Source organism: Melanaphis sacchari, unplaced genomic scaffold, assembly GCF_002803265.2.
Source record: "Melanaphis sacchari strain LSU unplaced genomic scaffold, SCAv2.0 Contig0_pilon_pilon, whole genome shotgun sequence".
In the NCBI taxonomy this organism is placed as follows: domain Eukaryota; kingdom Metazoa; phylum Arthropoda; class Insecta; order Hemiptera; family Aphididae; genus Melanaphis; species Melanaphis sacchari.
In genome coordinates this window covers 15,572,885-15,596,598 of record NW_020270366.1, presented here as the reverse complement: position 1 = coordinate 15,596,598, position 23,714 = coordinate 15,572,885, and the positions used below count along the sequence as shown (strand labels likewise).

At 24.9% G+C, this 23,714-nt stretch overlaps 3 protein-coding genes across 4 annotated transcripts in view; 2 read left to right on the top strand and 1 right to left on the bottom strand.

The window, feature by feature from the left end:
* Window positions 1–2,197: 2,197 nt before the first annotated feature.
* On the top strand, window positions 2,198–5,114 carry LOC112591035 (EF-hand calcium-binding domain-containing protein 1). 2 transcript variants are annotated; one of them, XM_025334714.1, is made up of 5 exons: window positions 2,198–2,241; window positions 3,744–3,917; window positions 4,180–4,297; window positions 4,368–4,621; window positions 4,743–5,114. In XM_025334714.1, exons 1-5 carry the CDS (start codon window positions 2,198–2,200, stop codon window positions 4,969–4,971), a joined length of 819 nt encoding a protein of 272 aa, XP_025190499.1. In that variant the 3' UTR covers window positions 4,972–5,114. The 2 variants fall into 2 exon arrangements, with proteins under 2 accessions (XP_025190499.1, XP_025190575.1); XM_025334790.1 differs by lacking the exon at window positions 2,198–2,241 and adding an exon at window positions 2,473–2,616.
* A 1,059-nt stretch (window positions 5,115–6,173) lies between these two features.
* Window positions 6,174–8,619, bottom strand: LOC112590963 (CCR4-NOT transcription complex subunit 11). Its single transcript, XM_025334609.1, has 9 exons — window positions 8,582–8,619; window positions 8,426–8,517; window positions 7,868–8,016; window positions 7,528–7,799; window positions 7,346–7,469; window positions 7,068–7,277; window positions 6,851–6,990; window positions 6,625–6,790; window positions 6,174–6,475 (listed from the first exon to the last, which is right to left on the bottom strand). Exons 1-9 carry the CDS (start codon window positions 8,617–8,619, stop codon window positions 6,272–6,274), a joined length of 1,395 nt encoding a protein of 464 aa, XP_025190394.1. The 3' UTR covers window positions 6,174–6,271.
* A 1,745-nt stretch (window positions 8,620–10,364) lies between these two features.
* Window positions 10,365–23,714, top strand: part of LOC112596168 (protein spitz-like) — a 58,976-nt gene continuing 45,626 nt past the window's right edge. The window contains exon 1 of the mRNA XM_025341664.1: window positions 10,365–10,515. Within this exon, the coding sequence (XP_025197449.1) occupies window positions 10,389–10,515 (127 nt within the window). The 5' untranslated portion in view covers window positions 10,365–10,388. The remainder of the gene's footprint in view (window positions 10,516–23,714) is intronic.

The following is a 23,714-nucleotide window of genomic DNA, read 5'->3' as shown; positions in this document are numbered from 1 at the left end:
AAATCAATATTTTATTATACTTATCTAAAAGTTAAGAGAATGCAATTGTTTGGATATTTATGGAGAATTGAAAAACTGATGATATCATAAAAACGTACCAACTGAAACCAAACATAAAAAAAACCCAATAAATAGATCATGTACAAGAATACAAGATGGAAAGATGCTATGAACTGTGGAGAAAAATATCAAAATATTAGGAAGAAATGTGTTAGTTGACTTGGTATTTAATAAGGAAAGGTGGAGATAATTGCTTATAGCAACTCAGGTCCTACAAAGACTATTAAGATAAGAGTAGAAAAAGTATCATTTTTTGATTATTTTAAATTAAGTTATCTAAATAACTAAATCTAATTGACCCTATTTTAGGTTTATATTGTAGTTGTGACTATCACAGTTGTGAATATAGCTAAGAAATAAATTTTATTTGTTAACTAGTTGGTAATTATAATCAGGTCATTCATTATAAATTAATTAAACTATACAAATTATGTCAGGAGTATTTTGATACAGCAGATGGAATAGATTTTTGAATCTCAATCAAACTTAACCCTGAAATTGCCAATTTTATGAGTATATGGTTCAACAGATTGACTGCTATGAGATTTCATACTGAATCTCATCATGGTATATATATATATATATATCTTGCCTGCCAAAGGTTTTTTTTTTGTTAATGTACTCAAAAAAAAAAAAAAAATATTATAAAATAGTTTTATCCATTTTAAAATTTTTGGATATATTTTCAAAGACATCATGAAGATATTCAGGTATTCCAAGTATTATTTTATACTTTATAAATGAATGACTAATGAGACTCAAAATAGGATCAATAATATAATTGGTTTTATATTTATACAAAGTGAGATCCAAATTGACCCCTCAATTTATTATGAAATTTTATACCACAGATATTTTATTGTGAATAAATGTAATAAATTAAACTAGGTACTTGTACCTATGTATTTTTATAATATAAGAATGAATTCAACATTAGATTAATTTTAATATGTTCATTCATTATTAAAAATAAGAAATAAGACTATAATATCTACTTCACTAATAATTTAAATTAATTAATTCATTAAAATTTACTTGTTATATGCAAGGTGGATATCCACCTTGGTTATTTGCTTATATGACACATTTTTATATTACATTTTTAAATTTTACTATCGTTTATCATGATAATTGATAACAATAATGGAGGGTATTTTATCAATGGCACTAGTAGGTCTTGTACACTTTTACCAATATTTACTATTCTTACTATTCACTTTGTGGTTTGTGCTACTATATTATAGTTTACGTTTTAAAAGCAATAATTTAGTGAATTAAAATTTAAAAGGATATTAAAGGTTATTTTAATAGGATAAACAAAAAAAAAAAATAATAATAATAAATCATCAAAAGATGACAATTTCTAACTAAAACTATCAAACCAAACTAAAAATACAGTAGAATCTAATTAAATTTAATTTTTTTGTGGTGTATAATACCCAATCCTATATAGATCTCATTTATTAAAATGAAATGTAAGTGAGATCCAATCCAAACATTTTTTTGGTTATTTATGCAATATGGGTTTCATGGCCAGGTGAAGGAACTCGATGAAAAAAATCTTTGGTACCTATTACTTAGTTAACCTGTTAAAAAAAATCATTTTACAATTTTTCAATGCAAATTAAATCGGTTTAAAAATATTTTTTATAATTTTATCTACATTTTAGTTTATTTAATAAACGTTCAAATAAGTAAGTCAATGAAATTGATCGAAGTACAATACTTATTTTTAATGAACTAAAATAGTAATATTTTAACTAATATTAAGTTATGCATAATATGTGGGCTAGCTAAAATTTTGTCATTGCATTAAAATAAAATGTAAATTATTGCTATACAGTATACATTCAATGATTCATAACAGTCATTTGTATTCTTGTATCATGCATTTTAATCTGAATATTTTCAAAGATCTTATTGTTTAGGTTAGTAAATACTAAATACACTAATTATTTTTAATAATAAATATAATATATTAATGATAGTTGATAGGTATATGTATATATTATAATTTATATTAGGTATATACGTAAGATTGACAATTGTGTGAACAAAAATATGTTTGATCAATAATACTGTTTTTAATACATATTACCTACCTACTTACACGTGGCTTGTTATATACGTACTGACAATGGACGCTGTAACTCAAAAGGCAATGACAAAAAAGTCAAACTTGTAAGTATTACGGGTAGTTTTTTATATTAGTATACTTATATATGTGTAAAGAAAGTATGAAAAAAATATTTTGTAAACAAACAATGTCTTTTTTATATTGCGTGATGTGTAATTTATACATACATTTGTAAATTGTTTACGGCGTATATGCCAAAAATAGCGTGTTTTTAGTAAATAACAAAAATGAATTGAATAATGTTGGTGACAGTATTTGATGTGCTATGCCGTAAGTGCAATACCAAAGTATATCATTGGTGTTTAGACGTTTAGTCTCATGCGTTGTGTTGTAGTGAAATTCGTTATAAAAATATTTCGTTGTTACTTGTTACCATAATACGCACTATAGCAGGTCGGACCATCTTATCAGATTATCAGGTACCTAAGTTTGTAAAAGTAGCCACTGTACATACAAATAATTAAGTACAATAGCTAATCCAATTTTATGTATTAGGTGGACTTAATATTACGTTTACATGTATTTTATAGTTTATAGTAGGTAGACTTTAATGGTATATTAAATATTATACATTTATGCCATTGATTATAGAATAGTCTATTTTATAATCAATGTATATTAGTAAGTACCTCGAGTATTGTATCTAATAAGTTCTAAAAGTTCTATAATTGCATAATTAGGTATTTATTGTTTATTCAGTGAAAGTAAAAATTACTTAATGCTATTTATTAACTATTAAATTTATTATAGATGCAAAAAATCTTGAATATCATATTAAAATTTAATTTTTAATTAATAGGTAGCTATTTATGCATAAAATATAGGGAGTCTAGTGAATAAACTACAATAATATTATTATGTTACTTTTTAAATTACGTAATACGCTGGTAAAGATATTTTCTATTAACACACGCACATTTTAACATTGTTTTTTTTAAAGTTCATTTATAAAACAATCTGTAATTAGGTGTAAAAATGAGCTGAATAAGTATTATAGTATGTGTGCGGATCACGATTTTGATAATTTATTTACATCGTGATGTGGATACACACTACACTTCTACACAGTATATTTTTAAATAGGTACCTACGTTCTACACCAAATACTAGAAATAGTAAAACTACTTTATGTGGGGATACACTTTATAAACCGTGGGATGAACTGAATGAAATAATTAAAAGAAATTTGAAGTTACAAAATAAAAAGGAAAACTGGTCACATTTGGTAGTACTCACAATAGTGTCTATAACAACCGTTAACTAGCTGAGGGTGCTACAAGTGCTACAACACACCAGCACACGTTATTCAATCCGCCCCTAGTAGTATACATTTTTAAATACTTAAAATTCTAATTAAGAATTATTAAATTTATATCATTTTTTATATTTTATGGCTTTATGCCCTATTATATAATGATTTGTTGAAAAATATTGCAAATATGTATTTTTCGAAAATTTACAATGTAATGTAGGTATTAGGGATAAATTATTTTCCATATTTAAAGTCAAATAGTACAATAATTGAATATTAAAATTTTAACTGTAGGAAATCAGGAACTAAAGTTTCAAGAGGTTCTAAGCAATGGCCACCAGCAAAAACAGTAAATTCAAAACGCAAGCAATTATCTGAACTTTGTTCAACCAAATTAATGTCAAAAGTAAAACCTACCATCCCTCCAAACTTTGTAGACAATTTATTTAAGCAAACAAGATTTACAAAGTAAGTACACCTTCTTTTAATTCTTAAGATATAAGTAATATACATTATATACATTATTTTTAATATTTTAATATTAGATATTTTACAACTTACAATTATGAACATATTACTTAGGTAGGTATTAAGAATTAGTCACTTTTAATTAACTACCTTATCCCTGTTAATTTCATCTTATTTTTTGAATTACAATAATAGGTACATAATAGTGGGTACCTATATTGTGAGGTTTTTGTATTTTATACAATTATTTGTAAAATTTTAGGAAAGAAATCGTTGGATTATGCAAGCTATTTAAAAAACTTGTTGCTATTTATGGCGTTGAATCCACGTCTTCAGTAGCGGCAATGAGTTCGGTTGCTTTAATAACGATTCCAACGCAGGTTATTTTCCATGTATAATGTTATATATACCTACCTATTTTTTCTCATTCTTAATTTTGTCTTCATGTAGGGTTTTGATAGGTCAATGTTCAGAGAATTTCTGCAAAATGAATTTGGAATTACAACTGAGGAGATTTTGACAGATCGTATATTTTGTTTTTTCGATCAACGAAATGACGGCGTTATACACGAAGATGAATGGATAACTGGATTGTCGGTATTGCTAAAAGGCACTCAGGACGAACGAATTAAATACACGTTCACTATATACGATCTAAATAACGATGGATTTATAACGAAAGAAGAGATTTTCAGTCTGTTAAGGTTTAAAAACTCGGCAATACATTATTATAGATTAAATGTTACTTAGACGTAGCTGAAGTGTCTCACAGCCCACAGGTATTATATTCAGTAATTAATAAATAAATAGGATTTTGTGTTTTAGGAACTGTTTGGTCAAACATCCGCAAGACGAGGATCCAGATGAAGGCGTACGAGAACTTGTCGACATTGTATTGCGCAAAATGGATTGTGACAACGATTCAAAACTTTCGTTTGAAGATTTTTCTACGTCTGTTATCAAACAATCGTTATTGCTTGAAGCTTTTGGACAATGTTTACCATCTAGAGAAATTTCAGAGAGCTTTTTAAATTCTATTAACAGTGTACAGTAAATATTTGATATTCAAAAAGTTACCAGCAAGAGCAATAAAACTATTTAAAAATCTCGTTCAGACGTTCAGTCATACGCTATTATTATCAGAAATGTTATGTATTAGAATCAAAAAATCTTATTAGTTAATACTTTTTAATTAACGTAGACTAAATTATATACAATTATTAAAATAAATATAAGTATATGATAAAAAATTAAAAATGCATCAAATAAAAGCGTAACATATATTTTTTTTCAAATGTTAAATACCTACATTCTTAGTCTTAGTCTCAAATGAATAGAAATACATTTTTCCAGGAAAAACTTTAAGGTCATATTTCTATTATTTTTAATATACAATGTATTTATATTTATTTAAAGATATACTCATTTAAAATGTATTTTAAGTTTGTCCATGGTACTTATAATTTAAACACGCATAACAAAAATATATACATATAAAATATAAAAGAAATCAACTATAACAAACTATGTTATATGTTTTATATCAATAATGTATATACCTAAGGACTATATTAAGTAAATCTAATAAAGTTTTAAAATTTATTATTTTTTCTATATTCTATATTTAAAATCACTTAAATCATTTTCTTTTATCGTACAATATAAATCAATTAATCTTAATACTACTAAAGAAAAATATAAACTAATTATTATGACTCAACTTAAATAAATAGTCTACAAATTATAATATTCATCATTATTGCTATTTTTAGTTACTTTGGATGATTTTTGTATCAACATTTTAGATTATTATGGAACGGTATAATAATAATATAAATTATTTTTGTTGCTAAAGCAAAGATTTAAGTAAAGATAATTTCTATAATATGACACAAATTTGTGTATTTTTGGTTAGAAAAATAAGTCTAATCTCTCAGCACAATAAAATGCTTATCGTCATTAAGTTGTATTTATATGTTTGGATATGAAATAAATTATGTACTAGAAGGAATATTTTAATTACAATTATTTGAATTTGGTAATTAAACAGAAATATAAATTAAAAGTATTTTTTAAAGCAAAAAAAAAAATCGCAATTATTTTTTTATATTTTTCATTCATAAAATACAGTGAATAATGTAATTTTGTATAATGTTTTAATGTATAATTAGGTATTGTTTTATTAATTTGAAATATATATATATATTAAAAAAATGCAGCCATTATGAACTAGCAAAAGTATAAATATAAAACATATTATAATAAATTATTACACTTATATTTCCACTTTACAGTCTCGCTTATCGTAAAAAAAATTAGATGTCATTTAAATTTAATTAACAACTATATTAAAACTATTTTTCTTTTGGCACAATTTTGTCTTTATCTTTATCTTTAGCAGCAGCAATTGTACTAGGTGTAATACCAGCAGCAGCAGCTATATTACCAATACTACAAGTATCTCCTGTTTCTAGTTGTTTTAATAAACGAAATAAGGCTGATGCTTCTCGAATTTGGATAAAATCAATACAAAATGCTTGGACTTCAATAAATAATTCCTATAAGAAATAAAAATAATAAGTGAACATTTATTACTAATAAAATAATTATATTAATTCATTAAGTTTATTAAGTTTTAAAACAAATAAAATATACTTAATACAGTAAACAATGAAAAAATATTTATTTATAAATAATAAGTTTTTACCTGCACATTGATTATTTTGTTTCTAATGAGAGATTGTAGGAAAACACATACTAAACGAACTAATCGGTTTTGCATATATTGATCCTTAATAGTTTCACATGCTACAATACAATTTGATATGTATAGATGTACAAATTCAGTTGGAAGTTCTACAGTAGTAGTTAATCTATTAAATAACACATAAACTTATTAAACAGTGATAAAAATTATAACAATAATGACATACCGATTAACTACTTCCATTGAATGCAAAGACATTTCCATATTAACTAAGACGGAGAAGTAATCAGTAATACAATGTGACTGCATTAGTTTTAGTAATACTTCAATAGCTATTAGAGGATTATTCTCAACTAAATCTGGCAACTTAAATATTAAAATACAAAAATATAAATTATTACTAATCATATAAGCATCAATAAATTGTATGTAACTTTGCTTACTTTACAAGGTGTAAGACCAATATGATAAACTAGTTTTGGATCATTTCCAAGTTCTGCTAAAAGATGCTGTTGTTGTTGTAAGGTTAAAGGTGTTTTAAGAGCTTTAGTCATAAGTTCTCGTGCTTCGGTAGCAGCACTAGTAGATACACACATTGTTTTATCATACATGATCTGGTGATTCGATCGACTACTCATATTCATCCATACCATCTATGAAGATATTCAATTGAAATAATAAAAAGTATAATTTATTTTCTAATTTTTTATTTAATTCTTACTTCTTCCTTGCACACATACAATGGTGGTACAAGTCGCATCATTTCTGGTTTAAAATTGTGTGAAACATATGATTTTGGTCCACTAATTAACATTTCTAAGACTTGTTTTGCACCTTCTTTTGATCTGTAACATAAAAATATAAATTTAAAAACTATAACAGTTTAATAATTTAATGTCTTACTCAGTTTTTTGAGGATCTGGTATGATAACTGGAAGGGAGCTTTTTGCTGTGCGTGGAAGATTTTTTCGCCGTTCTTTAATTGTATTAAGAATTGTTGCTGTATTTACTACAGGTTTAGTGGGATCACTGCGTGCTGTTAATACTTGTTTAGCAGATTTTCGTAATAACTCTTTAGAATTTTGTGACATAATTAAATTAGAAAGAAATATTTTAACAGGCATAGTTAAAACTGGTAAATCACCAACATATTCATTTTTACCAACTTTTTTATGCTGTAAATAAAATGTCATAAACATTAAGGTTTATTATTAAAACAATTATATTCAAAATTATATCTTACCAAAAGATGCATAAAAACAGGTGCTAAAGGATTAGTTGCAATTGGTTCATTTCGGTATAGTTCATAACATAATATTATAGCAGCAAATTTTTGTGTTTGATTAAGTAAGAAATCAGAATGTTGAATTAGCATAAGTAAAGTACAACCAACTGTAATAAATAATATACACATTTAATAATTATAGATAAGTGAAAATTAATATATATATATATATATTTTTTTTTTTTTATAAATAAATATTAAAATGTAACCTTTAGGCAGTTAATTATAAATTTAAAAATGTAGTAATGAAAAAAAATAGGTAACTTAAATGTGAATAAATAAAATTTAAAAAAATTATTAGAATAAGATAAAAATTTATGTTTATTACTTACTAGAATGGTAATGAAAGATATTATAGCAATATTCTTAACATGAGAAAATCATAAATACATATATTTAATACTATATTTGAAGCAAAAATTAAATTTTATATTATTATTATTATTATTATTATTATTATTTAAATAATGTTTTCAGTGTTATAACACGAATATTTTATTAAGTTTAATAATTTACCTTTAAAATTATCTTCTCGTTTAAAATATTGGTGTAATTGTGAAACTAGATATTCAAGTGTTTGATTTTCAACAGTTTCTTCACTGAGTATACTATGGAAATAAGTAATTTATTATGAAATTAAATACAATTAATGTTAAAAGTTTATTTTCATACCTCATGAGAGTAGATAATTGATTCACAGAGAGATACATTCTGTAGGTATGAATGATGGTGGTCAAATTATGCTTATTTATTCAATAAAATACTTAAGTAAATTTCACAGTAAAATTAGGTTGTACCTTAGATAGAGAATATTAACAAATTAGATTAATAAATTGTAATGCTTATGAATAAGACAAAAAATAATTTGTAATTATTAGTTTTAAATAGTGTAATTTATAAACATTTGACTAATAACTTGATAAGAATTGATTATACATTGTTGCCAACATAAAGAATAAATTTTTATTATCACGACAATCTAAATACTTATAAAAATATTCCAAAGAGGACATATTAAGCAAAATGGTTGAAATGTTTGAAAAATTTTAAATTACTGTACTTATAATAATCAACAATAACAATTATTATTATTATTCAAAAATTTAAAATAAACGTTAAGTTATTAGGGTAAGTAAGTTTATATTTTAACTTTTAAGGTTAGTATAATTAATAATGTATTAAATTTATAATTTGTTTCCATAGGTGTACCATAAGTTTTAAATTAACGTACCTACTATAATGTAATTAATAGTTTTGGTGTATTTCAGTAATCGAATAAAGATTTTAAATTTTAAGGTTCTATAGTAATATAATAGATAGATAGATAGATACATAATATAATATGTATAATTTACTAATATATTTTACAATATTATGTTTACCTATCAGAATTAAGATATAGGTAGGTAGGAAGTACTTTATTACAATGATTATTTACTAATTTTAAACACAAGAGTAATAGGAGTATGAGATTAAAATAGCTTTAAGATGTATTGTTAAATTATAAGTTAAATATTCATTATAATATAAAAAAAATTATAAACATCTACTTATATTATCCAAATATCCAATAACTTTATAATTTATATAAAGAAAATTAAATTGATATTTATACGTATATAATAAAAAGTTCCTATACTAATTTAATTTTGTAATTTAAACAGTTAACAAACAAATTATTCGTCTTCTAAAAAAAAAATTATTTATTTAAAAATTTATTTTTTTTTTATCTTAAATTAAGACGAAACGACAATTGTAATTGTCTGTTTCAGTAAAAGGTTACACTAATAATTAAGTATAGTTTATAATATTTAATAACATTGATTAAATATACGAATATTATTGAAGCATATCCATCTATACTTAATCAATGGCAATATTTTAACAATAAATTTTAAATTGTAAATATAATTCTCCAAAAATAAAATAGAAATAATAGATGTACCTATGGGAGTTTTTAATTATGGTTATATTTTTGTATCATTTACTACTCTTATAATATAAATTTACAGATTTTCGTGTAAAAAAAAAAAATAATAAGTGTCTTTGGTAAAATATTCAGATTTAAAAAAACTATTGTAGTATAATATTTTACTATAGTCTATAATTTATTAATTGTTCTATGCAAGTTCTATGTTACCTATTGAAAATTATTAATATCATCTGATCATTATCCTTCAAAATGTGGTTACGGCACAGATATCTATATTATCTGTGGGTTACGGTGTTAACTATTTGTTATCTATGGGGTCATCTATTTTCATGCCAGTAGTTACCAGGTACCATTATTAAACATAATTCTTATCAAAATTAATTTATTATCATTTCAAATATTCACAAATTGTTAGTCCATATATTTTAAACCGAAAAATAATTAAGAATTTTTAATCTTTTTTACAAATTTTCACAATCTACAAATTTATTATTATCAAACGATGTTTTATGCATTTTTATTTAAATTGCATGTCTACTCAACTTGATGCAAGCACAACGCGTAATCAAATTATCTCGTCATTTCAAAATTTTGCCAATTTTCTCAATTGGATATTATTATGAAACCATTATTAAGAAAAATATCACTCCTCGGATTTACCTAGCATGCAAAGGTAAGACTATATTATGTAATTATTGAATTTTAATTATTTTTATGTGTTTGAAGTTTTAAAATAAAATACTGGTTAGTGTCTAGTAGGTATTTTCGAATTTTATTGAATAAATTAGGTAATGATTAAATTATTATTTGAACGGTTGTATTTGTATAGATGTTATTCTCGAAAGAAATTTTTTAAAACATATAGTTATTAATAACTAAACAAGTTAATTTGACGATAATATTGTAATGTAGGTACAAATTTATTATAGTTTTATTAATTATAATTCAAAATGTATTATTTAAATAATTGAATATGAAATACATTTCAGAGTGAGATTATTGATGGATTTTACATACAATAATGATATTAATAAAATAGAAAATATTATTTTCCCTGAAAAAATTTAGTATTTAATAGCTTTTATTGATTTAGTAAATAAAATAAACAAATAAAAAAAAGTATAGGTTAGTACCTACGTCAAATACTTTTTCGTTCTTTTTATGGTAGTACTCTCCTCCCCTTACATCTCACAGTAATAACGTCAGTAACTGCAGAGCTGTTAATAATAAATATGTAGAGTATGTAGACATAAGACATTATGTAATGATTAGTAACTGACTATTGAAATTTAAAGGTTAAAAACATGTTTGGTTTGTTGTTATGAAATATTTTGTTTAAACAGTGGAAGTAGAATTGTTATTAACCAATGACTGGAGGGAGGTGTTATATAATACAAATAATTAAAGGTACATCGAATTAATAGGTAGGAAGTAGATATTTTATTAAAAATAGTCTTTAAGGTATAATATAGATATTTAATATTACATGTTAAGAAACTAAAATTTGTAAATTTGTTTAATAATGTCATTGCCCTCGAATGTTGTTTAATATGATATTATATTAAATAATAAAATAATGTCATTTCTCAGCGGGTCGTAAGGGATTGATTGCTATCGTTGTTATTACACAATGAATATCATTAATTTGAGACATCCAAGACCTTAACCAATATAACTTACATTTTGGCAATACAACGCAGAAAAAATTGCCATAGTCCATAGAATTAGTTCGTTAGTGTTTACAAGATAAAAAATTCAAGGTTACTCGTTAGTCATTAGTTATAACTATCCTTATATATCATATTGATACTTGTACATGAAATATTTGGTACACAATTTCATATTTATGATATTCAAAATATTTTCGTGACTTATTATTAGATTTATTTAATTTTTAAACTTTTATTTTATTAAAATATATGATTATATGATTGATTCTCGGAGGGAGTAAACTACTAGTCGATAGTAACTGATTTAATTTGTGAAAACTTTAATATAAGTATAACTATATAAATCTTGGTAATTTATATTACACTTTGCATTTTTGCTAAAATTCGACTTTATATAATTCAGAAATTGTCAGTAGCGTACCTGTTTTTCTAATGGGCTGTATAACATGTGTGCATCATTGTTATTAATTATTACATATTTACAAGGAAATCAGTATACCAGTTGATGATATTAAAAATTTTCTCATATGAAAAACCGGGAGTTAGACTAAGTATTATAAATATGCATTATTATATATTTAAATAAATAAAAATTTCTTATTTTATGTATTACAATGTTATGTTTTACAAGTATAAAATAACTCAATTATATTGTCTATTTATACTATTATTATAGCTGTGACGTTACTTTTTTAAGTAATTTTCTATTTTAAGAGTGGATAAAAATTAACCATAACTTAAAATTTAAAAAAGTTGTATTAACGCATAAGGACTCAGAAATTAAGTTCCCTTAAATTTTTTCATACTATAGTAATAATTTTAAACTAAAAATAATGGTCTTTGCATATTTTTAGATACTTTAATTCAGATTACAGCTGTCTATATGTTTTAATAATTTGTATTTCCATCAAACTATTGATTATCAATTATTATTTATCATAAGTACTTTCATATGTTATACTAATCATTTTTCGATTCTAAAATGTTGCATGGTTAGAAATTAAAATTAAGTATTTTTTTAAAGTTTGTAATTGATTAAGATCGAAAAAGATATTTTTTAATTTCTACGTCTAAGTTGTTTAGAATATTTCATTGTCAAAGTTGTAGACCTAGGTATAAATATAAATTTTATTTGCTAATGCTCACATAAAATTATATACTCATATATTCTTTTCATAACTTAATAAATATACATGAATAAAAAACAAAAGGTACTGCCAAAAAAGTGTTGGTTGATAATTACTTTTTATTTTTTTTACAATTGTAACTGATCTCTTCGTTGAGACATGAAACTGAGTTTGGTGACCTTGGTAGTAGTGCGTGAAGTGTCCAAAATCATTGGAGCCTGGAAGTATCAAGGACCTTGGGATGACGGCGAGGGAAGAGCGATAGGACGGGAGGAAGCGCGTCATTTCCCTGTTTGTAATAAGTTATACATAACGCTCAGTGTATATATATGAAATGTCTTGCCAGGTGCAGAGCAGTTATGGCGCTGTCCATACCACCTGGCTTCTGTTTTTTCCTCGTAGAACATCGCGCGTTCTCTCTTTTTCAGTAACTCACCCGTAAAACCTCTGAATCTATTCGTCCGTTACATAATAATACAGGCCAGTACACACATATACGTAAACCGTTTCATAGGTAACTTGAACTTTCTAGGAGCATGACCGTCTTAAATGGTCAAGTCATTAAGAAAACGCATAGCGTTGTACATCTGTACTATACCGGGTTTCTCATTATTTTAACTTTTTTCTAATCAATATTTTTGATATTATAAATTAATTATAGAAAAAATATAATATTTTAGAGTACAATTTTATTTGTGCCTTATTATTTGTTCTTCACGTATCACTAGCAGTAATAATGCTTAAAGTCAGTAATTATTGTCAAAACTAGTTGTAAATTAAAAAAAATAATGCTTCAAGTCTCCAAATTTGAAGGTATTTCTTGACAGAAAATTGAATCAAGTTGGTACTTTGAATACATCTAAACTAAAAAAATTCCCAGTATTTTTCAAAAAAAATCAATCAAAATTAAAAAAAATAAATACTAAATTGCAAACAAAATCGCGCTAAACCAGTTTTCTATAATTTCAATGATGTTTTTGTTATAAATCAAAAATTAAAAATAGTAAATACTTGAAATTTTCATGAAATATTTAAATTAGAATTTTCTAATTATGATATAATTTTCAAAAAGATGTCTAAAGGTTCTTATCGTATAGACATTTGAAGCTTACTACTGTTTTTTTTTTTTTTTTTTTGATTTATGTGTTTTAATTCTAATACAATATTTTTTATAAGCGTATGATGCACAGTATATATTCAGAAACGCATTTTTCATGTGTATTATTATTATTATTATTATTATTATTAATATTATTATCATAATTAAATTCAAATTTAACAAATCTGTTACAATATAACCTACTGAATGATGAGGTACATTCAAAATCATCTATATAGCAGAGAGGTTTCTTAGATTTTTTTGCATTTTGCTTTGCCTAAACGAATTACATAAATTATAAAAATCGAATATAGTCTATTCATATACCCATACCTAATTTATATTTAAATATTTTAAAATAAATTATTTTCCATAAGTATTTAAATACTAATGTAAGTATATATTTATAAGTTTATAAGATTTCGTGATATGTACGAAGTCTAATTCGATAACTGATGAGACATTTTGTATTATAACATGTAACTGTATTTGTAAATGTTAAAGTAAAAATTAATTGAGATTTGTAGCATGACCACACGAGTTGTTAAAATTAAAAGGTTAGGTTTAAATTATAATAAATTATAAGCATAAAATTATGGTTAAGTGGTTTGTAATTTTATAACTTTTATATTTCATAAAATATATTATCACATTTAGTATAATTGTAAATATAAATTGATTAATAGTTAATATTTATATATATACCTATATGTAAATACTGAATGCTATGCTTATGATTTATCATTATGTTGTTAATTAATGTTGATTGATAAATTAAAACCAATATCTAATCAATGATCTAGATATAATATACTAATATATATTATTAAATTAAAGAATGTTATTTTTTATATTTTGTAAAATGTTTACAAATAGTTAATTTTAAGTTATCTTATAAGAATATTAAACTTTTTAAAGACATTTTATCGTATTTTTCATTATTTTTAAAAAATCCGATTTACGTATACATTATACGTATATAGATTTAAATAATTATAAAATTAATACGTAATGATTATTAGATCGATTTATTATTATTGCCAAAAACAAATTTTTTTAGTATATAATATAACCAAAGATTATTTTGAAGAATAATGCCTTGTTTTAAATACGATTTCCAGTCATTCTTAATAGTTAATTGTATTTATTAGCTTTCACTGCAAAAGTATTGTAGTCTAACAATTAATAACAATTATTAGATAGTAGTTGTCATAGTACCATTAAAACCAGCTATACTTAATAATATATCTAATATATTTTAATTTATATTATAAAGATGGAACTTTGTTTTTTAAATTTTTATTGTGTATTTTAGTTAAAAAATATACATAATTAAGAAAAATAGTTTTAAATAAGAAAAGTTTATGCTTTATTTTGAATGTTTTAATATTGAACGAAATGTATGATTTAATAGATATGACCACAATGAGTTCAATGACAAAAAAAAAAGAAGGAAATGGTCGATATGATCCGTAGAGTTAAATAGAATTGGTGTTTTTATATTCATGACATTGGTTGAGATTACTGTTCCCTATACATATGATGTGTATTATATAGTGATAACTGTGATTTATTATTTTTTGATAGAACTAATTTTTAAGTTATTATTACTTATCTAATTCTACTTTGCGTCAACGAAAATATTGCACATACAATGAATATGAATCACACTTGAGTTTATCAATTACTCAATTTAAAACATGATACAAAAATTCAATAGTTTAATAACTTAATGTATGTTTTAATTTCCGGCGTTAATATACATAATATAATATATCATTACTCACTTCATAAAAAGTAGGTCAAAAGCGCGTTTTAAATTGACTTTTGTCACGAACTATTGACCCATTAAAACATAGTTTCTCGTGAGTACTTCTTACTATTTTTTTTTTATATTGATGTTAATTTTTATTTTAAGCCTTAAATCTTATCATCTTACATTTGTTACGATTTGGTTAAAACCCACAATCTATTGTTTACTTAAATATTAACTAAAACAATTAAGATATTTTATTTCATCGTATTTAAATATTTTATACTATATATTAGTTATCTCCCTTGTGTACTTCGTTTATCGTAAAACAATTTTGTTCAGTTTCTTATTAAATATTTGGTGTAAAGATGTTCAAAAATTAAAATATTTTAAGTTTAATTTTTATTTGATTTTCAACACAATAATTATATTTTACACATTTCTTCACTCTAATTGCGTTTAATTTATATTTAAGTATTAACACGCAACATTTTAAAATTTATTCCATCATTAACTGAAGACCCTTACTCATAATGTTGCATCGTCCGTCTGCTTTATTATTTTTTTTTGCTTAGCATTCTTTTTGACTTTTTTGCTCGGTTTCTAAGGGTTGTAGTACGAGAGCCTATAACTTTCTCTAAGAATTGGGTTATAAAATGTAAAAATAATTTTGCGAATCCGAATGGTAGTTTTAAATATTAACGCATTCAAACAAAAAACAATTACTCTTTAGCTTTATTATATTTATAGTATAGATTAAATTTTTTTAGTTGTAGGCATGTAAATATTAATTAATTAAATACTCATAATTGTTTGAGTATAAAAAGATTTGAAGACATTCGCATAGATTTATATAGCTTCTTATGGAGCTTTTTTCTTATGTTTTATAGATATAGAAAATTTAACATGAATTGTACTTTAAAGTAGTCATATTAAGACATTTCAAAAATTGAAAATCGTAATTTTATTTTAACTTATTAAAATATGAATATGTGCTTAAGTTAATCTAAAATATAACAAATTACAACTAATTTGTAATAATTGAACAAATTGTATATTTATATTACTAATAAACAGCAATAATTGTTACTAAAATTATTTTTCGTGTATAATATAAAGTAATAAATATTTATTATATATTATTTAATAATAAATATTATAAATAGGATTGTAATAAAATAATTTTAACAAAACATAGGTGAAATAATTTTGCCTATGCATTACGCCTAAACAAATCTTTAAGTTAAAAATTATTAAGATGATACATATATAATAATAATAATAATTTTTAATAAAATATTTATTGAAAATAAAATGATTTAAACGGTGTTTTTTTGTCATGTGTTATCTATAGTTTGATTTTAATTATAAAATTATGTTTAAAAATTGACTTTTTATTTTAAAAATATTTATAGATATATATTATGGTAGTTAAATAAAAAAGTTCTTAGTATTTAATTACTAATGTTAAGGTATAAGTAACAAAAATAATAAATTAACACAATTTACAACAAAATTATTTTATTACCATAAAAACTATCCTTTGAGAAATTGTTACTTTTTTTTTATTCAAGGTTTATTTTTTTTGAAACAATTTATTCACCCTTATTGAATATTATGTATACATATATTTATAAGTTACTACACCCTTAAAATGAATGAAGTGTTTTTTTTAACATGCATGAAGAAGGGTATAAAATAATATTTTTTTAACTTTAAAAACATAATTGTAAAAATAAATGTATTTAAAAAAGAGTCTGGTGATTACCCATAATAAATCAATTTTTATCTTTAAATACAATAATTCATATTGTTAAGGTATACATTTCGTAATTTTGTTTAATGTTTTAAAGTTTTAAACTATAACATATAACTTATTTGGTGTAGGGATTTACTTAATTCTTGACCATAAATCATAATATCACTAAAGGTTCTATCACTGGGCAGCCTCCCTCCTCACACTATATCATCTTGTAAATATTTTTCGTACAATTTCTTATTTGCTTATTGTACAAGTTACAGATTGTACATTTTTCTGTTTTAATAAAAAAAAAAACCTATTAAATTAAATTTTATGATATATACTAATATACTATACGCTTATTATATTTATATAATATTAGACCTTTTTTAAAATTAATTATTTTTAGTATTGAATCTTATTACTTTCATAATTTTAATTTTAAATATAAATAATTCTAGTTTGTACAATATTAATTTGTATAATACAAGTTTTCTTATATTTTCATTTTTCTTCAATGTTATCTTTAAAAGTTAAGAAATCTCATTCTAAAAAATACATTTATAGAAATTGAATACCACCAATAAGTCATAACGTTGGTTATGACTTATGTTATTCTAAAGAATGACAATTTTAAATCAAAATTGAAAAATGCGATGAAAAAAAAAGTTTTCTATTAAAAATATATAATGTTGCACATTTTATGTGAGGTCACGTATGCAGCGCTCCGCGTATTTATGTCAAATAAACTAGGTACGTGTCTCTCACGTTGTAATATAATAAAACATTTCTCGATGTACCCATCTGTAGGCGTGGTTTTGGTAACATAATATATATCGGTTGTGGAAGTTTTTATTTATCGTATGTATTGCCTTTAAAGAAAATAGTAATCGTTATGTTTTGTTCATGAAGTACTCAAGTTCCTCAGTTTCCTGGTGCACAAAAACAAGGAAGCTGACGACCTCTAAGAGTAAAAAAAAAAAAAAAGAAAAAAAGACCCTATATCCCTATATCGACATTACGATGTTGTATGTTGGATTTTGGGCGTGCACTGTAGTCTTACCAGGTGCTTGTATTTACGTATTATTCTAAATTCCAACAAGGGATTTTTTAAATATCGCGTGCCCTGTTTAAATAGCTTTGGAATTATTTTATATTATCATATGTTTTTCGACTGAACCGGTTTTTCGGCGCCAGTTGTTTTTTTCATTATTAATATACATTATTCACCGATATTGTAATATGCCGACTTTGGTGTGTAAGGAATTTGTCACGCGCGTGCTCACAGATTACTAGATCGGATTAAGGATATTATGAAGTAAATCGTGGTTTTATTTTGATTATTTCTATACAGTTCGGTAAATTCTGAAAACTAAATAAGTGCATTGTAAGTAAAGTATTTATAATATTTGCTTTTAGATATGCCGATCATTATTTGTTCGGTAATGTAACATTAAACCATTCCTTTGTCATTTCGCCATTAGCTGTTATAAATTGGCAACTAGTAACGTTCGAGTACTATAATATTGCAGTGTCAAAAATTTCGTTTGACGAAGTCAATGATTTTTCCATCGATAACATGAATACTATGTACGAATGTTCGATAGTCGATCTATTTATTTTCCGTTATTTTTGAAAACTGATGTATAAAAATGTATGTTTCTGATACTATTTTCTTTTATTGATTTAAGTTTAAGATATCAAATAAAAGCTCTATAAGCACGTGATATGCGATATACAGCGCGTGCTTGCTGAATTTACATAATTAATTGTGTGGGTCACGCATGTTCTTAGTCACGTACTTGACTGCTTTTTTACTTTAAAATGCTGTCGTAATTTAATGTTCAGATAATGATTTCAATATGTGTCAATTATAAATATATATGCTGTATGCATGTATGCATCATTTTCAGTACAGCTGGTGAAAAAAAAAACAAATAGATTTTTCGAACTTTTAGCTTTTGGTAGTATCATGACGAATTGGAATAAGTATTCTTATTTCTTACGCGACATAAATTTACAATTTTCTTTAGCGTAATAATATTTTAATTTCTGATATTTAATTTTATATTATTGTTTTTTTTTTCTTAATATATATTTGAAACATTTCTTATGATATTAAAATGTTTCACTTTATTTTATTGGTTTGATTATATTCCTCTGTATACGTTATTTCCCATAGGTATTAAATAGAAATATTACTGGATAAAATTTTTACAAATACATCGTTAATGAATATTTAAAAGGATTGTCTATTGACAGAAAATCGATTCCATTTTGTAGAAATTAATTTACCTTTCATTTTATTTTATGCGAATACAATGTTATTGACATTTCCGCTGTAAATGGCGCAATGTATCTTTTTAATTGTTTTTATGTTTAAATATTATAATATATTGTTTGTAACATACTAATATTAATTGTTAATGTTAGCTAGGTGAATATTAAACACTAGCCGACCCGTCACAGCTTCGCCCGTGATTGGTTGTTTATTTTGCCTTCGGACCATGATATGTAGAATTTTTTATTCAAATATTATTGTTTGATGTGATCGGCAAGTAAATATAAAAAAACGGTTAACGAAAATGGATTGAAATTTTTCTAGCGTTATAAATGATAAAAATAAATACAGATAAAAAAGGAATAATTTATGGTTGAAAAAGAATTTTATTGAAGTTGATGAAGAAAAAAAAGAATAAAAAAGAATTAAAATAAGAATTTTATAAGACTTCTGAGTATATTATGTTTTTTGTTATATTTCCTGTTGAAATTAAAATCAGATATAAATTAGAATCGGATTAAATTAGATACATATTATTTAACATAGAGGAAAACATTTAAAAATATTTTTTTGATAATATTTTACATGTAACTGTGATGAAACAATTTTACATAATAAAATCATTGACATTTTATGAAATTTATTATAAAAAGTTATCTCTATGACTCAAAAACTAAAAGTTAATGACTAAATTAAAATTATAATGACTTATTGAAAACTTAAAAATATAGTTATGATATTTTAATATTGTTATTTAATATACATAGCAAGTTATTTTAAGTGTTATTTAATAATTATTATACGTAAACTATTTACGAAAAAAGATTTTAAACATTTATTAGTAAATTATTCAATAAACTAAATAAAAAAAATACTTATGTCAGTTTTTTTGAATTGGTTTTTATAAAGTAGGTAGTTAATGATTTTTATCATAAAAGTTAATGTTTGGACCGTTTTAGATGCTCGTTTTATTTTTCAAATTGATACACTCTATAACGAAGCGTTTTTTTAAATTAATCTCTTAAAAATTAAGAATAAAAAAGTATTTTATGTGTTCATTTCTGGAGTATTCGGAACAACCGGTTAAACAAACTGCAGTAGGCGCCCGTCTAGAATTACCCAAGACCGTCCGAGGGGTTGTAATGGAAGAGCGGGTTCATGTTTCTCAGGGTTTGTATGTGTGTGCTATTACCCTTCATATTAAGAACCTGCAGCTGGAAACTACCGCCGCGCCACTCGATTTGGCCCGTGCCACTTTGAACCTTTAGACTCGTGCAATACATAATAAGAAATTTAAAACACTTTTAACGAGTTCAGTGTTTTTGAATGGTTTAACAGTTCAGAGTATTTTAAAATTTAAGAATCTGTTTTACTTTATTAAAATATATTTTATTTTTTATTTTGTAATTTGTTATGTATACCTAGTTATTTTTTATAACGTGTAATAACTAGTAACAGAAATAAGCAACAAATATAATTGTAAAAATAGTATTGACATTTTAATTTTTAGTGAAATATTAGTATTTCAAATATCCATTGTATAAGAATAAAAAAGAAAATTATATCTATTATTAAGTTATTGAGTTTTAATTATTTTTATTTTCTTTAATTTTAATTCATTACGTTAAATTAAATGTATAGCAATTATAATTATAATACAGATAGTAAAATACGTAAATGTGTATAATTATCCAAAACGCATCATATTCATATATACCTTAGAACATGTAATGTTTTATTTTGTTTGTATAAACTGTTGTTAAGGGTAGTTATGTATAAAAGGTAGACTAGAGCGTTGAAGAGAATATTCATCTAGGTAGTCCTAATCTCATCCGGTAATAAATTAAACATGTTCAGAGTTATAATAAATAATTGTTGTTCATATCTAGGTATGTGTAAACTGTAAATTGATCAGTCAGAGTTGTAATACTCTAATAGATCTAAAGTTTTATTATCTCACTATATGTAATAAGATAGGCAATATACTTTTTAAATGATTTTTTGAGCTAATATTTTAATTTATAACCATGTTTTACATTTCAAAAGTAACATAATTTACATCATTGATATTTGCAACTATTATTTTTTTTTTATTATAATAAAAAGTAATAAAGTAAATCTTAACTAGAAGAAATAAATCAACACTTTAAAATCTTAAGATTTTTGTGTATAAACTATTGTGATAAGTTTTATATGTAACTGTCCAAATAGTTAGCAAAGAATTAAAATAGCAAGATATTACAACTGACTGTTATTTTAATACTTCTATTAGAAATCGATTATTAATTACCAAATTTGTCAATATGAACGTAAGAATTAATTCACTTGTTGTAAGTTATTTAGTTATGAAATATAACCAGGCTATATAAAAACTTATTAAAGCATCAAATCATTATTTTTGTAACAGTTCGTAATAATATGCACAGAATAATATACTCGTAGTACATATCTAAAGTATGTCTACGAGTATATAGAATACCTATATTATACTTATTGTACGTATAAAATATATTTTGTATTATATAATATGATGTCGGGAGTTTATAAATTGCGATTAAATCAATCATATACGAGTATTAAATACAAAACGATAATGGCGAAATAATGAAAACTCATCGTCATACTTTTGATCACGGTGTTTGGCCTATTGTGCGATTTTGTATTGTGGGTGGCGGCGGTGACTGCCCAATTAGACGTGTTCGCACATGCCACGACGTGCGTAAAGGTGTATAATACCGTAATGATTTTGCGATTTTCGGTAGTTGTTTACGAGAAAATAAGGAAAAAAAACACCACCCCAAATATAAGGGCTCGTGCTGGGTGCGCAAACACGGGAACCCGATAGAGTAACATTTGGCAAACTCGCGACGCGCGCGTCCGTCACAGTAGCAGCAGCCATTGGAAAAGCAGACGGCTCGCGTCCCCCGCCCCCGCCGCAGAGGACTCTGCTAAGTACCCTACGCGGGAGCACGTTCACTCTATCGCGTACATAGGTAAGAGCGAACGCGTTGTGGGAGGAATTAAATTAAAACTTGTTAAAAGGGAGTTTGCAACAATCTGACGGGCAGATGGTGATGGCTAAATAGTTCGCCGTCGCCGCCACCGTAAGCCACGTGTTGCTGTGTATACCAACAACCCCTGACGATTATTATACGCGTACACATAGGTAGGTACTCTACATACACACATCCTCCTTGCAAACATATTGTATATCCACGGTAGACCGTGCAGCAATGTGGATATATATATATATAAATATAAATATAAATAATATATATGTACCGTTACGTAAAATGTAACGTGTACGATTTTTATGTTATATTTATGCTGTAATATGTCGTATTGTCGTGTATGAAATATATGTAACTTGCGCTTGTATTCATCCCGAGTATTGGGTATATATATACAATAATGCCATCCCGCGATACTTGTAGGTGTGTATAACGTGTATGGTCCTTGGAAATAAGTATATGAGGTAAGGTGTAAACGACTTTTTATACCTATAATATATTATACATACTACATTACATATTAATGTACAATATATATATAATATTATATGTTGTAGATAAATGACTGAAATTGAACACTTACGGTATTATGCGCACGTATGTCTATTCGAAAAAAAATATTATTATTATTATTATTTGTATAATATATTATATGGATAATGAATACTATACTTATAATACTCGCGCTCGGTAAATTTTGTCGGTATTGTGTACATGTATATGTGGACCCGAAGGGTTGAACCATACCGTTAAGGTACGTGCCACAATAACGGCGGACAGATGTGAGACAAGAGAGATGCCGAGACACCAAATGGCACACGACCGCTGCAACCTGATACCGCCAGCACCGGGTGCTTTTGCTTTCGATATATATATTATGTATATGTATTTTATTTTATATTTTATCCAAAACACCCGTTCTCTTCTCCTTGTGTGCGTGTTTTTAAAGGTCTAGATCCGTCGCTGGGTATATAATGCTATATACCTGTGCGGCTGCACGGCCGGCCGTCCGTGGTCCGTCCGTCCGCCCTGCACCATACGCGCGCCGTTTATTTGTATTTATATTATAATAATAATATGTATGTTCTATTCGGCCGAGCGCAAGGGAGATCGTGTTACGTTGGCCGCACGCCGTGTCCATTGAACCGTACGGTTATATTCGTTTAATATTAATAAATAATATTATATAA

Bases quoted from the DNA above. Each gene is read 5' to 3' on its own strand.
- LOC112590963 (XM_025334609.1), bottom strand. From the start codon at position 8,619: ATGTATCTCTCTGTGAATCAATTATCTACTCTCATGAG. The intron at 7,470-7,527 runs GTAAGACATTAA...TTTATGTTACAG, and splicing joins CCAGATCCTCAAAAAACTGA to ATCAAAAGAAGGTGCAAAAC. The intron at 6,791-6,850 runs GTATGTCATTAT...GTTATTTAATAG, and splicing joins TCAATGGAAGTAGTTAATCG to ATTAACTACTACTGTAGAAC.
- LOC112591035 (XM_025334714.1), top strand. From the start codon at position 2,198: ATGGACGCTGTAACTCAAAAGGCAATGACAAAAAAGTCAAACTT. The intron at 2,242-3,743 runs GTAAGTATTACG...TTTTAACTGTAG, and splicing joins ATGACAAAAAAGTCAAACTT to GAAATCAGGAACTAAAGTTT. The intron at 4,622-4,742 runs GTTTAAAAACTC...TTTGTGTTTTAG, and splicing joins GAGATTTTCAGTCTGTTAAG to GAACTGTTTGGTCAAACATC.